Source organism: Macadamia integrifolia, chromosome 2 (assembly GCF_013358625.1).
Source record: "Macadamia integrifolia cultivar HAES 741 chromosome 2, SCU_Mint_v3, whole genome shotgun sequence".
NCBI classification, from domain to species: domain Eukaryota; kingdom Viridiplantae; phylum Streptophyta; class Magnoliopsida; order Proteales; family Proteaceae; genus Macadamia; species Macadamia integrifolia.
In genome coordinates, this window is record NC_056558.1 from 8016043 (window position 1) to 8040406 (window position 24364).

The following is a 24364-nucleotide window of genomic DNA, read 5'->3' on the forward strand; positions in this document are numbered from 1 at the left end:
CCGAATAGAAAACAAACTAGGTTAATTAGAATGACAGAGCCACTATCATATTAGCCCAGAAGTATAAATGTCGTTACTGCTCAAGATGTATTGTTTCGGATTGGCTGGCTTCAGAATCGGTTTCTAGCCAAGCTATAATGTGAAAGAGACGCAAAGGTGCTTGTAGATCAGCGCAAATACCCGGGAGGCTCAGCTTCCTACTTGCCTGAGCATTTCTCCTCGAGGAAGGGCTTTGCAACTCTCTCTCTCTCTCTCTCTCTCTCAAGATGGCTTCCCCCAAGCTTTTTCTTTGTAAAGTGCTTTGCTTTTCATTATGGGAGTCTCACTTAATAAGCATCTCGTGGAGATAAATCCCAAGAGATGTACTGAATCCTCCGTTCCACGTTGGGAGTTGGGACTAGATCAGAAGAAGTTTGACAACATCAACTCCAACTTATTAATCACCATACCAACACGCCCGAATAAACTAAATAAATAGATGTAACCACCTTGGAAGACATAGTTGATAAGTTGGAAGGTGATGCTGCCAAAAAACCCCGCTAGTCGAACCTACACAAACACAGACGACGGAGGCCGGGAGCTTTGTCCGGGGTTAGTCCTCCGACGCTCAAGTCAGGGTCGGCCGCACAGTTCAATAAGGGAGTAATGGTGAGGGTCTCAGAGCTTACCTCCCCCTTTCTTCCGTGCCTTCTTATATAGCTCTTAGGGTTTAGGGTTTTCCCCCTTCTTCCCTCTTAGAGTCCCACTCGAATACGTCCATCCTTCTGGGGGGAATATTCCCCTCATGCAGACGACGTGATCCCGCGTGATTTTGCGAGCGTGCCTCGGTGATTGAACGTGCTTGAGCGTGAATGGTTTCTTGGAACCTTCGTCTGGCAGAGGACACGTGTCACAGAGGCGACACGTGTCATTGCCCCCACCGAGAGGTCAGTTTGGCTATATCAGGAGCCCCCTTACTTCCACTAGGAGCTTCTTCCTGTGGGAGTAACCAACATCTTCTTCTTTGGTTGACTTGTTCCTTCGGCCTTGGCATTACTAGTGACCGAGGCTTGGGATTGACCGAGAGAAAGACCTTCGGTCGATTCTGATCGGCCTTACAGAGCCCCCTGCCGAAGGAGGGACCCTCGGTCAGGTCCGTTCGGCTTTGGCCGAACTCCCAACCGAAGGAGGGACCCTCGGTCAGGTCCGTTCGGCTTTGGCCGAACTCCCAACCGAAGGTGGGACCCTCTGTTAGGTCCGTTCGGCTTTGGCCGAACTCCCAACCGAAGGAGGGACCCTCTGTTAGGTCCGTTCGGCTTTGGCCGAACTCCCAACCGAAGGAGGGACCCTCGGTCAGGTCCGTTCGGCTTTGGCCGAACTCCCAACCGAAGGAGGGACCCTCGGTCAGGTCCGTTCGGCTTTTGCCGAACTCCCAACCGAAGGAGGGACCCTCGGTCAGGTCCGTTCGGCTTTGGCCGAACTCCCAACCGAAGGAGGGACCCTCGGTCAGGTCCGTTCGGCTTTGGCCGAACTCCCAACCGAAGGTGGGACCCTCTGTTAGGTCCGTTCGGCTTTGGCTGAACTCCTAACTGAAGGAGGGACCCTCGGTCAGGTCCGTTCGGCTTTGGTCGAACTCCCAACCGAAGGAGGGACCCTCAGTCAGGTCCGTTCGGCTTTGCCGAGCCCCCTGCCGAAGGTGGGACCCTCGGTTAGGTCCGTTCGGCTTTGGCCGAACTCCCAATCGAAGGAGAGACCCTCGGTCAGGTCCGTTCGACTTTGGCCGAACTCCCAACCGAAGGAGGGACCCTCGATCAGTTCCGTTCAGCTTTGGCCGAACTCCCCACCGAAGGTGAGACCGTCTGTTAGGTCCATTCGGGCGCAAACCTCGAGGCCTCGTATCCTGACGTGGCGGTGCCATTAATGCTCGGGAAGTCGTACCGCCTTTCCCCCATCTATATAGTGTGGGGGGCCATTTGTGGGGCATTTTTCTTTTCCCTTCGGAGAGCTCACCTTCGGCCTCGGATTCCCTTTGAGCCTTCGTCTTCGTCTTCCCTTAGTTTAGCAACACCCGCAAGTAAGTGATGTCTTCCTCGTCGGGCTACAGCCCATCGTCCCGCGAGAGGTCAAGGCCAAAACGTAGGTATAGGAGTCCTGGGGAAGTCCGAGGGATGTCCTCGGATTCCACCGACTCTCCCTCCTCCCGCGACTCATCGTCCGCGGCCTCACCGTCGGGGTCCAAGGGTGGCTCCAACGGTGAGGGGTTCAGGGAGAGGGTGCTCGATGCCCGAGCCCAGACCCAGGAGCCCCTGGAAGTGGAGGCAATCAACATCGTCTCTATGATGGACGAACCAGAACTGGAGGAGCTGAGGGCCTCCTTCGGTGTTTCGGACGCTTTCGAGCTCCGTCTGCCCATACCTTCTGACCGAGCCAGCTATCGGAACTCCGAGGAGCTATGCTTGTACAAGGAGGCCTTCAAGGCCGGTCTTCGGCTGCCCCTCCACCCCTTCTTTACCAAAGTGTTTCGGCACTATGGGGTATGCCCGACCCAGCTAACGCCGAACAGGTGGCGACAAGCGTTAAGCTTCGTCATCTTCTTTGTTCGGCACAAGAGGCCCCTCTCCCTTCCCCTCTTCATTAACTGTTTCCTTCTTCAGGCCTGCAAGGGGCTTACGGGTTGGTACTATTTTTGCCCCCGAAAGGACCTTCGGCTCCTGAAGGGTTACCCGACTTCCATCCACGGATGGAAGGAAAAGTATTTCTTCGTGAAGTCGACCGAGGGGGTGCCCTTCGGCACGGTCTGGGATATCCCGGACCTTAGGGATGTGAACTCTGCCCTGCCCTATTCGGGGCAGACGCGGAGTCGTTGGCAATGGCGAGGCGGCAAGAAGGCTGTTCTCCAGTTGAGGCCGACTGCCTCAAGTCCGACGCCATACTCTTCAAGTTCGGGCTTAGCCCGGGTGAGTTAGGCTAGCCCCCGTCTGCTTCCTTCGAGTGTCGGTTCTTTATGCTAATTACCATACTTCTTCTTGCAGTGCAAGTCACCAGGGCCGAGGCTAAGGCCGTCGCCGCGGCGAGGCAGGCACAGATCAAGGAGGCCAAGGCACGCGACGCCCTGCAACAGCCGAGGCCTAAGAGGAAGGAGAAGAAAGGACCGTCCTCTGAGACCCCGAAGAAGAGGCCCAGAGTAGAAGGGTCAAGTGCCGAGGCTGTCCAGGCCCTTGCAGCTCCTGGCCGAGACGGGCCTGCTCAAGACCCCTCCCCTGCCGCTGTCTCCTGAGGCCCGAGGGTCGCGACGACGAGGGCTGAGGTGGGGTTCGTTCCCCAATGGTCGGTGAAGGAAGACGACACGCTGGCCGTCGGACGGGTCGCTAGAGAGTTGGTGATGAAGGGGAGTCTTCCCCGAGATGCCACCGAGGCCCAGAAGCAAGGGACGACGGCAATGATCACGTCCGCATGCATCTACATGGCGGGGGTAAAGCTTCGGTCCCCCTTCCTTCTTACTTATGTTTCTTTTTTGCATTCTGACCTTCGGTATTTCGTGCAGGCCCAGAATCAGATGGGTCAGCTGGCGGCTCGGGCCGAGGCTATGTGCCGAGACCTTGAGGTCTCTGAGAGGGAGAAGGTCTCCCTAGACAATTAGCGCACCCTCCTCCTCGAGAAGGTGGAGCACTTGGAGAAAGAGCTAGCCTTCGAGTGCCGAGAGTGTGATCGGAAGCTCTCAGAGCTGAAGTCGCAGGTGAAGGTCCGAATTCAGGAAGCCGAGGCCCGAGGGGTCGAGAAGTATCGGTCCTCCGAGGACTTCAGGGAGGAGATCAAGCGCGCCATCGCCCCGGGGTACACAATGGGCGCTACCGAGGTCCGAGATTGGGTCCTCGAGCGCTACCCCGGGGTCTCCTTCGAGGACAGCGGCCTCATCTTCAAGGACGACGACGTGGAGGCGGTTCCATCGGCCACCGAGGTTGCCGACGCCGATGGTGGAGGCTGGAGCGAAGAAGGCGAGGTCCAGCTGCATCGAGAAGTCCCTCCGACCCCTGGCCGTGGAGGTTCGGACCAAGAGACTCTCCCAGCCGAAGACGAGGCCGCGAACCCGACGGACGCTCCTTGAGGTCACCTCGGGCCTCAGCTCAGACTACCCCCCCTCTTGTTATGTAACCAGCCTTCGGGCTTCTAGTGGCTTCGGGCATTACGCCTTATGTAACTAGCCTTCGGGATTTTAATGTAATCCTTGCCTTCGGGCTGAATGCATCAGTCTTTTTTCTCATCTCTTCTGTCCCTTTAATGTTCTTTAATTCGTAGATAGGTGCAAAGGGCCGAAACCTTAATTGATCTTCTTAGGCGTATGGCCTCGAGACTTTGCCGAAGGCCGTCATTTCGAAAGTCGGACGAAGGCCGACCCTGCAATCACGCAATTTTTTCCAAGAGTTTTCCCTTTCGGCTCCAGCCGAAGGATTTGTCAGACGCATTGTCACACCCCGTTCACACTGAACCGGAGCGGTGACCGAGTTAACACCGGTTAATCCAAACCTGCCAGGATCATCAGATACTGTATTCCACCACAGTATACACACACTAACATAGGTTCATTAGATCAGCGGAAGACTAAGTTTTACCTGAGAATAACTTCCATATACTTGATACCCAAATGGTGATACAATAATTATATACATTTGGGCCCGAAGGCATGATATATACACAAAAAGAATAAAATTCAAATATCAAGTATATACAGTAAATCATCAAAAATCATCAGAGTACACAGCTCGGCTCGGTATCAAGGCTGGAGCTCAGCTCGGCATCAAGGGTTGTGCCCAGCTCGGCATCATATAGAAGAGCTCAGCTCGGCCTCAAAACTGCTGTCCGGCAGCACAGCTCTCGCACGGGCAGCCTACGCCGTGCTCAAACTCCTCAGGGGTCCACCAGTCCTCTTCAGGAAACTCGACTGTGGGACCCACCCCATGCTCCTCAGATGTATGACCTGCAAAATCATCTAAAAATGGGGTGTACACGTGGAATGAGCTCACTAGCCCAGTAAGTAGAGAGGTGGACCACACACAATAGTCCACACATCACAACACATCATATGCACTACATGCCATGCTATACATTTTAATTCACATCCACCTAAGCAACATTACTAAGTCTTTGGTTTAAGTGCTACTACAACCACAGTGCGCGTATACTCCGGGTACGAGCCGCGAACTCCCTCCCGCGATACGCCCATAGGGCTGTTGGATAAGGCCCACCGTGAGTACTCGAAAAAGTAAAGACAATGCCGTCCACCGGCTCTCAACAGAAATGTAAATGACTGAAATAAAAGTGCTGACTCCAGCAATTTAAAAGCAGTACGATTGGCCCTCTTGAATGTACCACCGGGGTTGCCGACTGTCCTACATGACTCGCCGGGCGTAATGCCTAACCGCCACAGTGTCCGACAACCGCGACCCCTGCTTCCCCCCAAATGGCAACCCAACACCTTAACCCCTGTTGGGAAGGGTCGTAGCACGGGATGGTGAGAATCCTAATACCGCATGCTCCTATATGGCAATAGTACGACCGCGTAGTGCCTCCGTGTCCCATACCACGGGCCACCAATGCATTCGTTTCCAAGCCGACCACGGCATCTAGTCTATCAATGCATTATGCACCATGATGTCCACATTCAACATATAACATCTCATTCAATTTGCATTTGAAAGTAAACATAGCACATATGCACATCAAGGTGTGGAATGACTAATCTATATAGCATATTCATGATGACATGACTAGATTAGATATAGTTATATGAATGCCAAACAAATGCCTTGAAACAAGGCCAAACGTCCTCTCTCCACTTAGTTGTAGCGTACAAGGACTCCCGCTCGGTACGGGTGAGATCCGGAGCGAATCGGGTTAGATTTGGTGAACCTAACATAATTGAGAGGGGTTAGTACTTCACCATTTTAGAATCAAAATTAATGAAATCCAATGTCAAAATCGTGTTTAGAACGTCAAAAGAAGGTCACACGTCCGATTTGGGTTCGATCGGACATAAGGATCACATTCGGGCCAAACAGGTGGGTAAGACAGGTGGGCTGTCTACCCACCGGTTATACCCACCGGTTATGACCGGCGGGTAGGTACCTGCCGGTTATACCCACCGGTTGTACCCGCCGGTTTGGCCAGGGACCCCTGCCTTCTCAGGTGGGTACCCACAGGCGGGTAGGTACCCGCCGGTTGTACCCACCGGTTTTGGCGGGAATGACTCTGTTTCTTCCCCATTTTCTCCATCCTTTGGGGAATCAAATGGGGCTTTTCCCCACCCATTCTTCACACCTTCAAGGTCCTATAGGATGGTTCTAACCTAGATCTAGGTTAGATTCAAGTGAGGGAAACCATCTTACCTTCTTTGCCCAAAAATGACTTCAAACCCTTCAAATCACTTCCAACTCACAATGCTTCTTCTACCTTGTCAATATCTCTTCAAATCCTTCAAGATCAACACATAAATCATCTATTAAACCTTAGATTCATCATTTCAAAGGGTATTTACAAGATCTCAAGAAACCATACTCGAATCAAGGGTTTAAAGCTTGGGTATGGCGAATGTTCATAAAACCCAACTTTTCTTACCTCCAACTGTAGATCTAGAGTTGAAGATTACTCTCCCGGCACCGGAATGGCAAGATCGAGCTTCGGCACCACTGAAATCCTTCCTTCTTCCTCTTCCTTCTTCTTCCCTTTCTTTTCTCTCTCCTCTTTACTTTTCTCACCAAACGTACGAGGGTAATAAATGGAAAGAAAAGAAATCATAAAGCTTTATATATTATTCCTACTTAAGTGAATAGTGTTGGATGGGTCACTCAGGTGGGTGGGTGTACCCACCTGTTATACCCACCTGAGAGCCAAAACTTGGGATTTTGACCGGGTTCGGACCTCGGCGCGAACCCCACCCCAGGCATACGATGTAGCATACGTATATACCTTAAAATACGGATATAATACCTGTTTTATCCGTACATAGCCTTATGGTAGGTGCACGTACACGGTTTGGGCACTCCCGTCTCTTCTGGCACTGGCTCGGACTTCTCGGGCCAGCCGGTGTTTAAGGTCACCCGTGCCATCATAGCCCATAAGGAACCCGCTCTAATATCCTCTGGCTCGGTTCCTGCATGGTTAAACCGGTTCAATCGCGAAATCAGACCGGGTTTAAGAAGCGGGGTATTACAAGTTTGGACATTGGAATCTCTGTGGGAACTCATGACTTCATAGTTGAAGGGGGTTCTGCTGCCGTCATGGATTGGATGAGAAAGAAATATGATTGGCCTTGGCATCGTTCATGCTTAATTAGACACATCATCCCCTTGCTTCGTGGGCGAATATCTCATTCTAGTGGAAGCCATGGTCTCTGCATATGACATAGCTGATGACCTAAGCAAGGACTTGTGAGGCCAAAATTATGTATTGGGGACAGTTTACCTCTATGGGAATGTAGTTCTGTCTCAATTCTTGTATGCTTTTCTTGTTCTGGTTGAGGAGTGCTCTGTCCACCACTTCTCTGTACATATCCCTTTTTTCTTGTAATGTATAATTGTTATTTAAATTGAAAAAAAAGAAAAGAAAAATAATTAGAGGATTTCTGTATCTCCTCTTCAGCCAAGAGTTTATTTTCATGCTCTTTTTTATCCTTGAATGATAGTGGAATCAATTACCAATACGTCCAAGATTTTTTGTTTTTCCCACTGTTGTTTTGTTGGTTAATTGCTTTTATGTTTTGCTGGATAACCAAGGTTCTGAGCATGACAGAAGTACTATTAAAGGACCCACAATCGGAGGGCCATTTACGTTGATTGATACAGAAGGCCACTTATTTACTGAACGTAACCTAAGAGGAAACTGGGTACTCCTTTACTTCAGTTACACATCTTCTCCAGATGTTGGACCAGAGGAAGCCAAAAAAATGGCAAAGGCCATTGACATATTAGGTCTGGTTCATCTACCATTTGACAATTCTCTTTTCTTTTTTATATTTTAACTTTTGCTGCTTTGTAATGACTGGGATTTGTATTTTACCTGCAATAAGAGTCCAAACATACCCTGAAGGTGATGCCTCTTTTCGTAACAATTGATCCTCAACGGGATTCTCCTTCGCAACTCCGGGCTTACCTTAAAGGTCGTTTTATTCTTCCTTGCATGCTGATTTGCAACCGTTTCCTTATCTAACATTTGTGGTGCTCACTCAATTTGTCCTTTGTCTTCCTCTCAAACTGCAGAATTCGACCCAAGAATAGTGGGATTAACAGGACCAGCTTCTGCTATAAGACAAATGGCTCAGGAGTACCGAGTTTATTTCAAGAAGGTTGAAGAAGATGGGGATGATTATCTTATTGAGTCTTCACACAATATGTAAGCTCGAGCCTGGCTTACAATTTCTTTGCCAATGTTAACCAAACACATGAACTGTGGTCTTGATTTTATAACCTATATTGAAACGAACAGGTACCTGATTGACCCAAACTTGGAAATTGCAAGATGCTTTGGGGTAGAGTATGATGCAGAACAACTGGCTGAAGCAATACTCAAGGAAGTGACAAAAGCCCCCAAATAATAGCCTACTTCATTGATTTACAAGCTATCCACACTGACATGAATCACATGGTATAAGACTCATCATTTCTTTTGATTGCATTTTCTTTTACACATCATAGAGGACAATTAATTTTTTATTTTTATTTTTATTTTTTATTACATTTTCTGGTCATAGGGTAGAATTAGTTTCAAATGAAATACAAAATGAGAAATGAGTTCCATTTCGACTGTAATTTGCAATTTTACCTGGGAAACTTGGATGTAATTTCATAAGGGACAGTTTCATGTTAGACTAGTATATCTGTTACTCAAGATATTATTTCGAAATTCCTGAGGGATGACGGTAAATGCACCAGCTATACAAATCCTGAGCCATAAGATGTTATGCATGTTGAAATTAAACCCTGTACCTCTGATGAGCAATCAATGAATGCCGATTTTTTTAGCTTCTTGTGTATGTGATTTACTGAAAATTACAGTTTATTAACACTGAATATTTCAGCTGAGGCTTTTTAATTCTATGGTCGGGGAAAGCAGCTCAGTGATGACTATCTTGGACATGTAGTTAGTTTTTATCACGAAGGAGGTTGGAATGTTGAATTGCTATTATTTGGCTGGTACTGTTTTTATATAGAATGTACTCCAGAGGTTTGTGATTGATGAGCATCATCATTCATCGCTCCAGTGTATGAAATTGAATGGTATGTTGCTAGACCTTAAAACCTTTAATTGATCAATCATGAGAATAATCTCAACATGCAGGCTTTGTTACGTGATGCCAATACAAGTCTAGGTTTGATTCAAGTTTAATGGTTGAGAGCATTCCATCGCTTTGTTGGCCTTTAACTGCCAAAACTACATGGTTTTGGTTCAATTCACAGAGCCTGTTAAACCTCCTCCCTCTCGGTCTCTCTCCTCAGTAAATATGTGGGCTCTCTATTTCTCTCATCACTAAATATACTGTTTTGTTGTTCGCTGTTGGCTTGGGCATGTAAATGCCAATATAAGCGGGCAGTTTATAGAATATTCTCCAATTTTTGTACTGTGCTAAGGATTGTACCAAAACATCTAGATAGAGTGGGGTCTTGTTTACTATCTATGAGTAAATGAACCTTATATCTTCGGTGAAAGCCTGTGATTCAAGCGAATCAAGAGAGAGAGAGAGAGAGAGAGAGAGAGAGAGGTGGGGTTGGGCCGTTGGGGTGAGATTGAAGGCTTTGGATCACGTGATCAGAGATATTCTACTTTACGTAGAGAGCACGTGCGGTTATTACGCCTCTCCGGAGTCCGCGTTGAGGCTTGAGCCCAAAGCATCGAGAGCTTGCCGAGCTCAAAAAATTTAGATTTCCAGCTTTTTGTCTTCTTTTTAGGTGATGACTACTTAAACTAGAAGCTCGCCGCCTGGGTTTTGATTCTTTTGAACAAGAACTAAGTCTTCGTCATTTTTTTTTTCCCTTGAAGAGAGAGAGAGAGAGCCCTTAAACGAACTACGTTGCGGATCCCATTGAATAAGAATAGACCATTTTGAGTTAGATAGAGCTCTCGATCTCTTGAGCTATCCATGCTCATCACCTCATGATTCATGCATATCCATATTGTCAAGAGGATAGATGTTGGGTTTCTTTTACACGGAAGACAACCTTGATGTCTAACTTTTAAAGATGAGTTTTACCCAAGTTCCTAACAATGGAGAAAGTGTTTACCCCTTGTATCGATGAAAAATCCAATAAGAATACATGCGGGGAAGGATATCTGTCTTTCAAGGGTAGGGTGTGTAGAAACGCAATCTTAAAACGATGCAGAAGATAATGGAAAAACAAAACAAACTATGCACACGGATTTTATGAGGTTCGGTAAGGTTGCTTACGTCCCTGGTGAGATGAGATTTTGCTTCACTATCAATGGATAATAGGGTTATAGCGCTCATCCTCACACCTCTCAGTATTACTTGCATTACAGAGAAAGAAACTCTAGCTACAAATATATAGCAAAAAAACCCTAATCCGAAAAGTGTACAATTGCCCTCAAATAAAAAATTCGAGCGGGGGCGCAACCCTGTTATGCAGGGAGGCCTCCTGCCCCCTTGCAACCCCTACGGCCCGCTAATCGGCTAGCGGGACCGTCGTCCTGCCTGTCTAGGTGTTATACCAGTACTCCTTGGATTAAACTGCGATGGAATACAAGATATCATACACCAACAGGGTAGCCATTTTTGCTCCATCCTGTTTCTAGACGCATGCGCCGCACTCCTCTGTCCTCATTCCCTAAAAGAGAATTTCACAAACAAACAAGGGGAAGGGGAATGATTTTGCCTCACCCGAAAATTGGTAGAAGTCGTCTCTCACAACATTACAGCCAAGCAAAAGGTAAGCTGTTGTGTATTGACGACAGTGTCCGGATCATGGTCGGACCATCATGTATTGTGAGAATTTGGAAGGAGAGAGAGAAGAATAGGCCTACCCCATCTCAATTCTGGCTTATCAGGCTTGAGGCTTGGTCGATCCCCTTCCAAATAATACAAATTAGAGCATAATTGATTTGATTCTTATCGATTCCTACCCGATCCTATTTTGAAGTCTGCGATCTCTCTCTCGTCTCGTCTTGTAACTTGTGACCGACTGATCTGAAAGAGAGAGGACATGAAACACAAGACGATCTCTTTTTCTCTTTCGTTGAAAGAAGAATGGCTTCTTCTTTGCCGGCACAAAATGAGAAATTTCCATTATAAGCCGAAAAGTGAACTGAAAACACGGAATGAACGGTAGACAGAGAGAGCTCATCTCAACCATTCGTCGTCGTCGTTCCAGTTGCTCAACTACAATTCCAAAGGCTCACGACTCTCGCCGGCCGGTAGGCACCGATCACTGATGTCTCCGACAATAAAAAAGCAGAGGGGACAAAAATGATGGAATTGATTCCTTTGACAAAGAATGTAAGTCCAGAGGTCTCATTAGTCATATCATCATCATCATAAATTCATCGAAATCCCCATCCAATGGTGCATAAAAGCTGCACGCTTTAATCGCTTTTAAGACAATACCGTACATTACTGGATTTCTACCGTACTTCGCATTGATTCTTGAGTCGTCGTATTGTTACATCCGTACCCTCATAACAGAATTTTCATATCCCGAAGAGAGGCCCTCAAGGATATACTTCTCCGTATCGGTCTCGATCTTTGCTGATACCGATATGATATTGATCTCGGATTGATTGTAGCAGTGAGTCGAGTGTTACATGAGGAATACGGGAAATATAACATTTCAACAGGCCTTTATATGCTTGAGGAGAGGGAAATGGCAGAACAAAGGGATATATGGGCAGTAGAGCTGGCTGTGTCTCTGGCATTGGTCAGTCAACCTGGCCTTCTCTCTTGTCGATCGACTTTGTCTTATCTGATAGACTAAAAGTTTCATTCAGAAGTTCTTCGATCAATATTACCTTCATTTTCAAAAAAGGATTTTTTTTTTTTAAAACAATTTTACCTCTGATATTGATGCGATGATCCTGGATTGACCAGGTATTGAGATTGGTCTCAACCGATACCAATACGATAGATTCGATATTAATACTTAAAATCATGTCCCACTAGTCTAGTATCCTCTTACCCTAAGATATTATGTTTAGGACCAATAACTTTCTATTTTAATTGGGAGGGGGAATGAAACCTAGTTGTGCTAGCACTAGGGTCAATCGGAGCATGCATCTCAGGTGCTTCACCTAATCGCCTTGTGAAGCAAAGCCATTCTTGAAAAGTTGGATCAGAATTCCCCGATCCTAAGGGTAGTAGTGTTAGTTTAAATCAAAATGGGGGTTGGACTAAATCAGAACCGATAGATTAGTAGCAGTATATACCTTTTTTTTTTTTTTGGGTAGAACCATATGATATCATATTTCAAATGCTCTCGTTATTAGCCGTCCGATGCTCACTGGATGCATGTAAAAAATGATTCGATACCAATATTGATACCGATTATTAGGGGTGTCAATTCCTATATCGAACCGGTAAAATCGGTCGGACCGAATCGATAACAACACGGACCGAACCGAACCAAAGCCTTATTGGTTCGGTTCGGTTTGGAGTATTGCAACCCCAAAACCAAACCGAACCGCACTGAAATCGGATGAACCCGAAACCAAACCGAAACCGGCTCAAAACCCAGATCGAAACTAAAACAAACCGGTAAGAAACCGAAACACTCCAAAATTCATTAAAAAAAAATCAAAATTTGCATAGTTTTGTATACATTTGTATCGAAAGTCGAATCCAAACTAGACCAAAAACCAAAACCAACCCGATTACAAATCGATTTAAGAAACCGAAGACAAACCGAAACCAAACCGCACTGAAACCGAAACCAAATCGAAACCGGAATTTTCTTATTGGTTTGGTTTCAACTTTCTCACACCGAAACCGACTCAACCCAGACCAAAACCGAGCCGGACCGACCGATTGACACCCCTACCGATTATAAACTTAATATATTTTCCACTGAAAGGGATGCCCAATTACTGGCCTTTATGTTTTGTTGTACGATTCTAAATTTACACCTTGTAGTACTTTATCAGGAGATTTGGGAGAGTTGGTGAATAGGACCTCGGAAAATGGAAGGGAAGAGAATAAAATAAAAGGCTAAAGAGAGAGAAAGAGAGAAACGGTATAAAAAGCATCTATCAACAGCTGGTAGTCATACGTGGGAGGGCTAACTAATAGCGTTACGTGACCATCTCACAAACCCCCTTAGCTGTAAAAGTCTAAAAAAGATGGGAGGAGATTTAACAAAACCTAACCCCTAAATCGGGAATGAAATGTTTTTCCATTATTCTCTTTCTGCTTTTCTTATTTTTATTTATTTATTCTTTTTCTTTCCTTTTATCTTTCTCTCTGTCCCCTTATTTTAAGAGATCCATATTAGTTTCAGGACCGGATCTTCCGGTACTCCATACTTTGTCCTCATTGCACGAGCAGAAAAAGACAAAACAAACATTTCGATTAAACTGATTTTCTTTTTTCAATTCTGAGAAAAAAATTTAAGAAACAAAAGGGAAAATGAAGGGTTATACAGAGTAGGAGGAACAGGGGAGAGAGAGAGAAAAGAAAGAAGGTTTCTTGGTAGCCACTCCAGGAGGTCGTGGGTTCTGAATTACACACACCTACCTTCCTGGGGTGGGTTCTTATTGTACTGATTCAAATTCAAGCAATCTCTACAAATTTTAATTTTTGTCTTTTCAATTTTTTTTTTTTAATTATAAATGGGTTCTCTGCCTCTCCCCACTTGATTCAGACCTCTCATGGTTTGAAATGTTCTTATTTGATGGATACAGCTGCCGGGGTTCCTCCATTTCCCGGCAGTTTCTTCAGCCAATGTTTTCAATTCTTTTTTTATAGTTCATTTCTGTAACCTTAGAAAGAAAGGAAACGATCACGAGGGGTTGGAGAAGAAGAGAGTTTATGGCAGAAATGGCGGATTATTCGCCGGAAAAGAAGTCCGGTTGTGGAGCTATGCTTCTATGCAGTTTCAGACGACGAAGCTTCTGGCCTAGAAGATCGCAATCTGCAAACGAGATACCCACACAGAACACCAAAAACATTATGAAGCAGCCTAGCGCCAATTCAAAGAGGAGACGTGGAGGATCCGATGAGGCTGCCTTCCTTGACACCTATACCTTATCTGATCCACCACCAAAGCTTCCAGATAAGCCGCTAGTCAAAGCTGCCCCTCATCATCCCAAGCCATATCAGAATCATCAAACAAGAAAACCCTCCGATGGAGCAATAGTACCTGCAAATACATCCACGGCATTAGCGGCGAAGGTGGTACCAACGACACAACATGGTAGTGGGCAAGGAAGAAGAGTCCCCAAAGAGGCTATTGGTCTCTCAGGGGAGCTCGATAGTATGATCGCCGATCACCAGAGGTCCAAGGGAAGCAACAATTTGGTTCGAGCTTCGTCAAGCAATGTTTTTCTCTTTGGCCATTTAGGGAACATTAGGCAGCCAGGAGGAACGAACCAAAATTCAAGTAACCAACAACCACCCCATTCGAATTCCACCGCCAACAATGTTCTCGATTACCTTCCCAAGACTGCTCGCGAGAATGGCTCGGGTGGGAGACGCTCAAACGCTGGTGTAATGGGTAACATAGTAAGGAGAGGTAGTTTTGATGACAGCCAACAAGAGCAGCAGCAGCAGGGTTCCCTCTGTCGAGCTCTGTCTAAGAGATTGGATCCAGAGGAATTGAAGGTGATGGGCAACGAAGAGTACAAGAAGGGTAGGTTTGCAGAAGCCTTAGCATTGTACGATCGAGCGATTCTGCTAGACGCAGAAAAAGCTTCGTATCGAAGCAACAAGAGCGCGGCTTTGACGGGTATGGGTCGGCTCCTTGAGGCAGTATTTGAGTGCAGAGAAGCCATTAAAATCGACCCTTCTTACCAAAGAGCTCATCACCGTTTAGCCACATTATATCTCAGGTTCTGTACTGTGTACAGATATGTATTACTAGTTAAGTTACTTTGTTAATGTTTCTGTCAGCTTATAATTATTGCATTTCTCCTGTGTCTTACTCTGTTTTCACAGATTGGGTGAAGCAGAGAAGGCATTGAATCACTACAAACGGTCAGGACCAGAAGCCAGCTCTAGCGATTATGCAAAAGTTCAAGCAGTACAAACACATATCAACAGGTGTAACGAAGCACGGAGGATACATGATTGGCAGACATTGGTGAAAGAGACCAGAACCGCCATATCTTCCGGCGCCGATTCAGCTCTCCAGGTATTAGCAATGCAAGCAGAGGCGCTGTTGAAGCTTCAGAGACATGAAGACGCGGATACCACGTTAACGAATGGACCAGCCTTCGACGTGGAAGCCTGTTCCAAGTTCTTCGGACCCACTACCTACTCTTTTATATTGCAGACACAAGCCCAGGTTGACATGGCCGCCGGCAGGTTTGTGTTCTCAATTACTTCTTAGTTTGGAAAATCAAAACTGTTTCTTGACTCAAACTAAACTGTTTCTTCGGCACCGGCGAAGCTTACTGCATGTGAGAAGCTATGGAGTGTGATAGAATTATTGTTCGATGCGTACTGTGTAAGCCTCTAAAGGTTAATTTTGAAAAAGGGGAGGAGATGAACCCTTTTGTTCTAAAAAGGATAGACATGGATGGGACTTTGAAGACAAAAAAAAAAACATTTTTAGAGAAAAGAGAGAGTGAGACACCAAAAGGGTTTCAAATTACTTCATTTAAAAAACCAACATTTTCGGTGTTGTCAATAGGTTTGAGGATGCGGTGGTGGCTGCTCAACGAGCGGCTCGACTCGATTCGAGTAATAGGGATGTGAGTTCAGTGGTGGGGAAAGCCCGAGCCGTGTCGTCAGCTCGGAACAGTGGGAACGATCTCTTTAAGGCTTCCAAGTTCTTGGAGGCGTGTGTGGCTTATGGTGAAGGACTAGAGCATGATCCGCTTAACTCAGTCTTGCTCTGTAACAGAGCCGCTTGCCGATCCAAACTCAGTCAGTTTGAGAAAGCCGTCGAGGATTGTACCAATGCTCTCAACCTTCGTCCTTCTTACACCAAAGCCAGGCTACGGCGCGCCGATAGTTACGCCAAGGTGAGTCTAAGTAATGGGTATCAGTGTTCCTATAATCGTATCAGTTTCGCCGATATTCATAATTTTAATATTTTTATTTTTTCCATAGTTGGAAAGATGGGAGGCAGCCATACAAGACTACGAGACTTTGAAAAGAGAAACGCCGGGAAACGAAGAGGTGGGCCGGGCCTTATTCGAGGCCCAATTGCAGCTCAAGAAGCGGCGCGGCGAAGATGTTCAGGGCTTGATGTTTGGTGCTGACATCATCGTCGTCACCAGTAACGAGCGTTTCAGACACTTAGTAACCTCGCCTGGTTAGTAGTTGGTACTTAGTAGTCAATTAAGTCAAATAATGATCATTAAAGTTAGTTAAACCAAAAAACTTATGGAATAATGACCAAAAGGCCCTTGTTATTCCTATTTAATGACAGGGATGTCTGTGGAAATAACTTTATTTTGTAATGACTGAAAAGCCCTTGATATTTCTTGTTATAACAGGGATGTCTGTGGTGCTCTTCTGCAACAAAACCAGCGACAAACAAATATTACAAACCATGGAGCATCTCTGCAAGAGATACCCTTCCGTCAACTTCCTTAAGGTTGTCTCCTTTTCTCCTTCTTTTAATTAAAATATATATATATATATATATGTATTAAAAGCATCTGAGACTGGTCTACAATGGCCATGCCGGCTGGCTTGCGGAGCTTATAGTATGATATGATAATAATAATACAACATGATTTGATTAGTCAAATTTTTTAAAAGCAAATTAATTAAATTAATGAAAGTGGATAATGATCCATATATGATTGAATTTTCTAATGTTGTTGTTTATTTAGTTCTTTTTAATCTATTGATGGCTTACCTTTAGCAAAAAAAATATTTGATTGTATTAGGTGGATGTTGAGGAGCACCCATTCTTGGCAAAGTCTGAGGGAGTTGGAGTTTCAACGGTACCAACTATGAAGATATACAAGAATGGGTCAAGGGTCAAGGACATTCCTGGCAACAACCTTGAATTGTTAGAGAGTTCTCTTAAATATTTTACCACTTGACCTAAACAAAAGAGGAGAGGACAAAGATGGAAACAAAGAGAATCTCTTCAATTTGTGGATTTCCCTAATCCCTCCCTCTTCCTTCATATCACAAATGAATGAATATATGAGAAAGAGAGACACAAAAGAAAAGAGAAGAAAAGAGGCTCAGACAAGCAGAGATCAAATCACAAAAGCTTGTAATAATGTAAACGAAAGACCCACCAAGAACAGATTAGAGAAAAGGGGTTGATCGCGATTTGCCTAATTGCCTTTTAATGGTAACAAATCAGATCTGTTGAAATTGCATTTGGAGAGCAAGGCAGTAAGAGAGGAGGCATTCATTACATATGATCATTGAGATTGAGTTTGTGATTAAAATTGAAGGAAGACAAAATTGGAGGGAAGGGTGGTTTTGTAATTTGTGCTACTTTTTTATTTTTCTTTTTCTTTTTGTTTTTTTGTTTTTCTGTTTTTCTGTTTTTCTGTTTTTCTGTTTTTTGTTTTTTCTTCTTTAAGAAATGTATTCATGTATGTAAGTGTGGACTGTGAACTGTTAACATAATAGAAGTTGAGAAAAACTTGTACTTCTTTCTTCTCTTCTATTAGAGGTCTGCGCTTCGTTCCCAAGAATCATCCAAGCCAATCCCTCATGAGTGACAATGATACTGCATTGATGGATAAAAAAGTGGAGGAACACTTGAAAGGAAAATTACATTTTTTGATGAAATATTTGTCACAAGATGTCATTTTTTTCAAATATTACAAGACTTTTTATTTTGTCATGTAGATAATTCTTACGCATCAAATTTCAAAGTCTAATTCAATTAAGAGAGAGGGTTCTCAGAGCAATTGACAAATATGAGCACATCAATGAGGTGCAACGAAAATGTTTAATGTACAAGAGGGAACTGAGGTCATTTCATGTGAGGTGGAGAGAGATAGGAAGAGCCTACTAATATATAATATATCCTCCTTGGCAGCTTAGAAAACTGTTTCCCTTAGAAAACCACTTTACATGTATTTACCAGTACTTTAGACTTCGTACTCTCTCAACTTTGCACGATATAAGATTTGAATAAAAAAAATCATAAAAATAGACTATTCAAATCTGTCTTGTGACTTACGAAAACAACACAAACATTGGTGATACTAATAACTACCCTTCCTATATAATTTTAAATAATATTATTATTCCTTATCATTATCCTCACAAAGTCCTAAACTCAAATATCTTTCTTCCTTCATTCGTCTCTCTCTCTCTCTCTCTACTTTATTTTGAATTGATTGCTAATCTCTAGGTGGGTCAGTTCTAAAGTAAAAAAAATGTACATAAACTTAAGTGATTAACAATCAAAGCGTAATGCAAGTGGAGAAGAGGGCCTCCTAATTGTATGCATCAGAGTGCGTTACAGCCAACTATGGCTTGTCTAAGAGCCATTTAGGGAACAAAAGTCATGTAGTAAAGTAATGGGTACGTGCTAATCTGTCATATTAAACAAACAAAAAAGATTATCTTATCCCATTACACTATATTATCATTCATCTTCCATCCTCTCAGTCTTTCATCTTCTTCATTGCTTTCCTACTTCCTCCTAGATTATCCATTTAAATCAATCATGATTAGTTCAATGGCATTAGTTAAATAGTTTTTAGACAGAGGTTTCTCATAATGCTAGTGGGGAATGTCACACCAATATGCACGTAGATAAGAGATTCCTAACATTTTTCAATCACCTTCTGATTGACAGGCCGGAAGAAATCAACAGATGTGCTTTGATTAATACAATCTTGGCGAAAGCCGCACCTCTAACATGTCCCACGACTCCCACCACCTATCCCTATTTAGCTAACTTTGTATGGTCCCATTTGGTGTGGGAAGAGAGAGTGCTAGAATGGATGGACCCACTAGTCAAAATGTGAGAAGACGTGAGAAGGATTTTCCACAACGGCATTGTGGGAATCTTTTCCCCATAGGTTCCGTTTGATTGCAAGGAAAGGAAAAAAGAAATGAAAAAAAAGAAAAATAATTTCACTTTTCAAGGAACTATTTACATTTTCCTTGCAATCAACTATTAAAAAATCATTTTTATTGTAAAAAATATTTTACTTAGCAGAGAAATATTTACATTTTCTTCATAAGGAGCCATAATTTTATGCCAGTGATGACTCACTGATATACAACTGTTCTTTTATTGGGCCCTATGGGTTTAATATTTAACATTTCATCATGTTTGGATTAGATAGTCTCAGTTGAAGATGCTACACATAGGTAGATGGGCCAAATGAAGTGGAGAAGAATGTGATGTGAATGGAACCATGTGGACCACTTTAGGATGTCACTTAAGCGATCATATGGTAAGTGTAGGGCCCATGCAGCCAAACTTTACTCAATCGTTGTCCATATATTTTTTCACTCCCCAAATGTTACGGCTTCATGGAAAAGCCCTATAAGCCCCTATTTGAGATGGGCTCAGTCGAGACTACCCCAACATTCGGCCCACTTTCTAGTCTCAAACATAGCAGAGAAACCAAGTGTGATAGTAGAAGCCCAAATTAAAGTGAGAGCTTGGAGGTGCAATTTCCTTGACGACCAAAAAGTATGCCTTGGGGGATATACTGGCCCAATGGGCTTTAGAACAAAAGACCCACTGCAAATTAACAGCATCAGATAGGCTTGGGGTTCAAGTTTTGGCTACTCTTGGGATGGCCAGTTCTCTACCAGTCCTTTTTGTATTGCCTAATTCAAAACCGGGCCAAGAAGGGCTGGTGCGTTAGGTGCATGTAGCAACCTCACCCCCCTCCCCCCCCCCCTTTTTTTTCTATACTTGGTAGAACTCTATTCACAAGGAGAAAAATCTTTTATTACTTTAGAAGATGGATGGAGTTTCCATTCACCTATGGTGAAGAGAGAACCTCCTAAACCACCAAGATCTGACCCTCCGATTGGACTAAGAAATGGTATTTTGGACAATGGTCCAATTGAGGTCTAACAGTAAAGAAGGCCCAACAAGCCCATCCTTCAACCTTGTATACTAACATTTGTCTGCAATTAAAAGCCCATGTTGGGATGGACATGAGCTTGCTCAAATCAAGCACAAACTTTGCCAAAAAGCTCCATGGAAGTCTCTCATTTTGAGGGAGTAAACTGAAATTAATGGCCACCGAAATGAAATTTACAGCTTAAAACCTGAGCACAGCCATAATTGTTGGATCAATCATGGATGGAAGAAATTATCAAAGGTAAAACAACAGTGAATAAATGTTTTATTTGAGTACATTGACTATGGCCTCCTCTCAAGTCCAACGACCATTTTGAAAGTGCTTCAAATTCTTATGACAACATGATTACCTATTCCGTAGATCTGTGGATGATTCACTTTTTTTTTTTTCTCTCGAGGGAGGGGGTAAAATTTTTTGATAATTCGCACTAAAAAAAGGACATATCCAGTGCACGAGGCTCCCACTGCTATGATGTTGGTGGAAAATTCACACTATTAGATGAGTATCCATATAGTTGAAATTGCTAATTTTGGGGCAGAAATAGAGATACCCTTTACCCCCATGCTCCAACTGGTGTGGCTACTTTTCACTTTAATGGTTTTCATGTGTTTAAACATAAGCGAGAGGCCTATGAAAGCTCCATGCCAAAGTGGGTTCACCTCAATAAGACCTAAAATAAAGTACTTAATCAATGGGCATTGTTTAGGAATGAGATGAGGTGGGTCAAGCCCATTGTTTTAAAAGGGACCGGAATGGATGTTCAGACCAGGTTCACCAGAAACATGACCTGAGCCTCTCCATTTCAGTCCATCTACAAAACCACTGGGGACTAAAGCCCATAAAAAAAATGCTCGGTTTTGATGGTCACAAAAAAACCTTCTTGGTCTTTTTTTTTTTTTTTCTTCAAAATTTTAATTTTTTCCCCCTAAACCACAATGTGATTTAGGGGAACCAAGAAAGAAATAGAGAGGGGTTGTGAGGTTTTGAGAGAAGGAGAACAAGGAGTTGGATCCATCCGTGGGTTACCCAGATGGTTAGGGCGACTTGGGGATTGTGTAGATAGGCACACAGTCCCAGGTTCGATTCCCCATCTGTGTATTTGCGATTTAAGTAGAGATTGTGGTGGTGGGTTGCTGCGTTAGTCTCCCCGAGTATTAATCGAGGTGCATGTAAGCTGGACCGAACACCTTGGTTAAAAAAAAGAGAGGTGGAGAGGATGAGTTGGGCTCTAGAAGGAGAGCCATTGTGACTACATTTCTTAAGCTTCTATACTGAGAAACCATCCTAAAGCCCATGGACTTAGACTTAAACCCCAAAACACATAAATTCAATGTGTCGTCTCTATTGTTGCTTAACTTACTTGATTTTCTTGGTTTATTTGACTATTTCTTTATGCTCTTGTGTCTTATAATTTTCATCAAATCATATGTATTATTCCATTAACTATGTTCTAGATCTGATTAAAGAGATCAGTTACCAAGTAAGCATCCTCAAGTACTTCACATGCTACAAGAGAGGAAATATATATTACAAGGGACCATAAAACAAGAGAGAGAAAAATGAGGATTCATACATGGAAAACTACTCGATCGAACTCATGTCATCATGTGCTGTGGGCCAAAAGGGAGATAGCTTTACCATGGACCATGCATTCCTAATGCCTCTTATAAGCATCATTGCCTGATCTCTCTCTCTCTCTCTCTCTCTCTCTCTCTCTCCTCTGCTGGTGCTTAGAAGTTCCTATCTAAGTTCAAACTTCAAGCACAGGAACGTGGTATGGTCTTATATAATTATTACAGGTTTCGATCTTGTGATTCAACCAGTGATTTTTCTTAGGAATACCCCAGAAAAGTGATTATACTAAAGAATTAAGTCAAGAATAAATCAGTAACAGTATTGTTATGAGTGTCCTGGTGGTCCATAGATCAGCTTTCCAGGCCAATGATCTCAATATTATATGAAAGCCCTTGATCTGATTATGGGTAAATCAGATCAGAAGAGTTTCAGTAAGTAGTGAAAGCTGGAAAATGAAATCTTTTAACATTAATTAGATAATTCCATGAATAAGTTTGCCTAACAACCATGCCATTGGGGGGGGGGGGGAGAGAGAGAGAGGGAAAATGAAAATCTTCTTGTGAATTCAGAAATTGATGTCTTTAAACCTGTACATATGCCAATGGCAGCAAACTGTTTTCCACAAGAAGGAAAGTCTGTACAGATTTGACAAAGTTCTCAATGAAATCAAAGAAAACAACAAAAATAAGCTGAAAATTATAGGAGCTTGGCTTCTCCAAAGATACACAAACATCCCCAGAACACAGGGGAATTATGAAAACCAGTAAAGAAGTAAACAAGAACAATATTGAAGAAATTAAATTAAGTCACAATTCACCATGATCATCATCTCTTCCAGCTTCGACTTCTCGATAAGGGATCTCTCATTCCTCCAACAACCCAAGTCTCCTTTGCAATATCAGGGGAAATCTTGAAGAAATCAGGGCCATAGCTCATCAATAACAAACTCTCTTTATTTTTCTCTACTTCCAAAGGCAGCTTTGTGTTCTTTGTTGCTTCTTCCTCTTCTTCTTCTTCTTCCTCTTCTTCCTCTTTTTCTTTCTCTTCTAACCAACTTTTTGCAGGGGCAGACCTACAACGCATGAGCAACAGAGCATTCGGAGGAGGAGCAGCAGGAGCGACCTCCGAACATTCATGATGAGATTCGTCTCTATCAGCTCTTCTTTCCCCAAATTGGTCTTCTTTACTGAACCCATTACTCTGTTTTTCCTCTAATACCATGAACCACTTAGAAAAAACGGTTCTTGAAGCACCACTACCATCAAAATCCTCGATGCCCACCTGGTTTTCTTGCTCTTCTTCGTATTCTTCTTCAACTTCCTCATCATCCGAAGTGATATCAGATCCATGGAAAGAGCCAAAGCACCGTAGATCAAATCGAAGGCTTCTTAAACAAGTTAAGAACTGCATTACATCCTTCTTGAATCCGAGACTTTCTATCCAAGTGGGTCTCTTCTTCTGCTTTCTATGGTTGTGGAGCCTCTCGATATCTTCCATGACTGATTGCCAGTTCTTGCAGGAACTAGGCTTGTGCCTGACTTTGATCTGTCCGGCACAGGTGACTTTGGGGGAGGTGGGTTCAGAGATATCCGACCCCATAGGCTTGGTCTTGGACCATAAGAGAGGGCTAGCTTGGCCTCCCCTGTTGTTGCTTGATCTTGAGAGATGAATTTGGTGGCTGTGGTGCCGCTTGGTAGGTTCAGAAGGACGAGCTGGGCTGCAGATGGCCTTGGGCATAAGGCTTAGATGGGCTCTAGAAGGAAAACATACCAAGAGGTCTGTGGGCGGAGCCCCTTTGCCTTCTCTTCTTCTTCTCATGTCTCTTCTTCTTCTCCTCTTCCTCCCCTTCTCTCTTTTAGGCTTCACTTTCTGCTTGCTCTGACTTCCTAGTATGGTTTTTGAAGACTTGAGCTCTTTGGAGTTGGTGGTTTCTTTAGTTTTGTATTTAATAGATAGGGAGAGATTGACAGCTTTCCTCTGCTTTTGCTTTCATGGTGTCTCTTTTCCTTTGGTTGATTTATAATTAATATATATTTTAATTTCACACTTCTCTGCTTTTCTAACCTTTGTAGGGGTTCACGAGTTTTGAGTTTTTCAGTTCTTCTCTGCCATACCCTTTTTCCTCGCTTGCCAACCAAATAAAATAAAGAAAAGCTAAAGCCCACGAGCCCTGTTTCAATGTTTCATTATCCAATCATATCACTTAAGCCCTTAAAGCCTCTACTTGTATAAGCTATAAACAGTAACTATGTTACTACCAAAAAACAAACAGTAATTATGTCTTATGTGACTATATGTCTTAATGGCTCTCTGCCCACATATCTGCAAGCAACTACCAACCCAAACCAATCTTCTCATACCCTTTTCCAGTCCACCCAAAGACTAAAGAGTAGAAAATCAAATCAATGGTCTCTCCCTTACAGATAATTGACAACCAGTTTCCACCACCAAGCTAACTTTCCTAAACATGTTCTAAAAGGAAATTTTGGTTACTGTACTATGGATTCTAGGCTATAACCCAATTCAGTGTTACAGGGTTTTTGGATAGATTCTACACAATGGGAGAAGAACCAGTACAAAAGTGTAACCGAAAGTGACCTCAAGTTGAAATTATAAG

The 24364-nt window shown here is 43.7% G+C and overlaps 2 protein-coding genes across 2 annotated transcripts; one reads left to right on the forward strand and one right to left on the reverse strand.

The window, feature by feature from the left end:
- Positions 1-13578: 13578 nt before the first annotated feature.
- Positions 13579-17703, forward strand: LOC122058184 (inactive TPR repeat-containing thioredoxin TTL3-like). Its single transcript, XM_042620730.1, has 6 exons — positions 13579-15018; positions 15125-15493; positions 15822-16155; positions 16244-16448; positions 16633-16733; positions 17032-17703. Exons 1-6 carry the CDS (start codon positions 14000-14002, stop codon positions 17188-17190), a joined length of 2187 nt encoding a protein of 728 aa, XP_042476664.1. The 5' UTR covers positions 13579-13999; the 3' UTR covers positions 17191-17703.
- Positions 17704-22288: 4585 nt separating this feature from the next.
- LOC122058644 lies at positions 22289-23750 on the reverse strand. Its single transcript, XM_042621285.1, has one exon. The coding sequence runs from the start codon at positions 23563-23565 to the stop codon at positions 22573-22575; it is 993 nt and encodes a 330-aa protein (XP_042477219.1). The 5' UTR covers positions 23566-23750; the 3' UTR covers positions 22289-22572.
- Positions 23751-24364: the final 614 nt, after the last annotated feature.

Coding starts and splice junctions, on each gene's coding strand:
- LOC122058184 (XM_042620730.1), top strand. CDS start 14,000: ATGGCAGAAATGGCGGATTATTCGCCGGAAAAGAAGTCCGGTTGTGGA. Junction 15,494..15,821: donor GTTGACATGGCCGCCGGCAG/GTTTGTGTTCTC, acceptor TGTTGTCAATAG/GTTTGAGGATGCGGTGGTGG. Junction 16,734..17,031: donor CTTCCGTCAACTTCCTTAAG/GTTGTCTCCTTT, acceptor TGATTGTATTAG/GTGGATGTTGAGGAGCACCC.
- LOC122058644 (XM_042621285.1), bottom strand. CDS start 23,565: ATGAGAAGAAGAAGAGAAGGCAAAGGGGCTCCGCCCACAGACCTCTTG.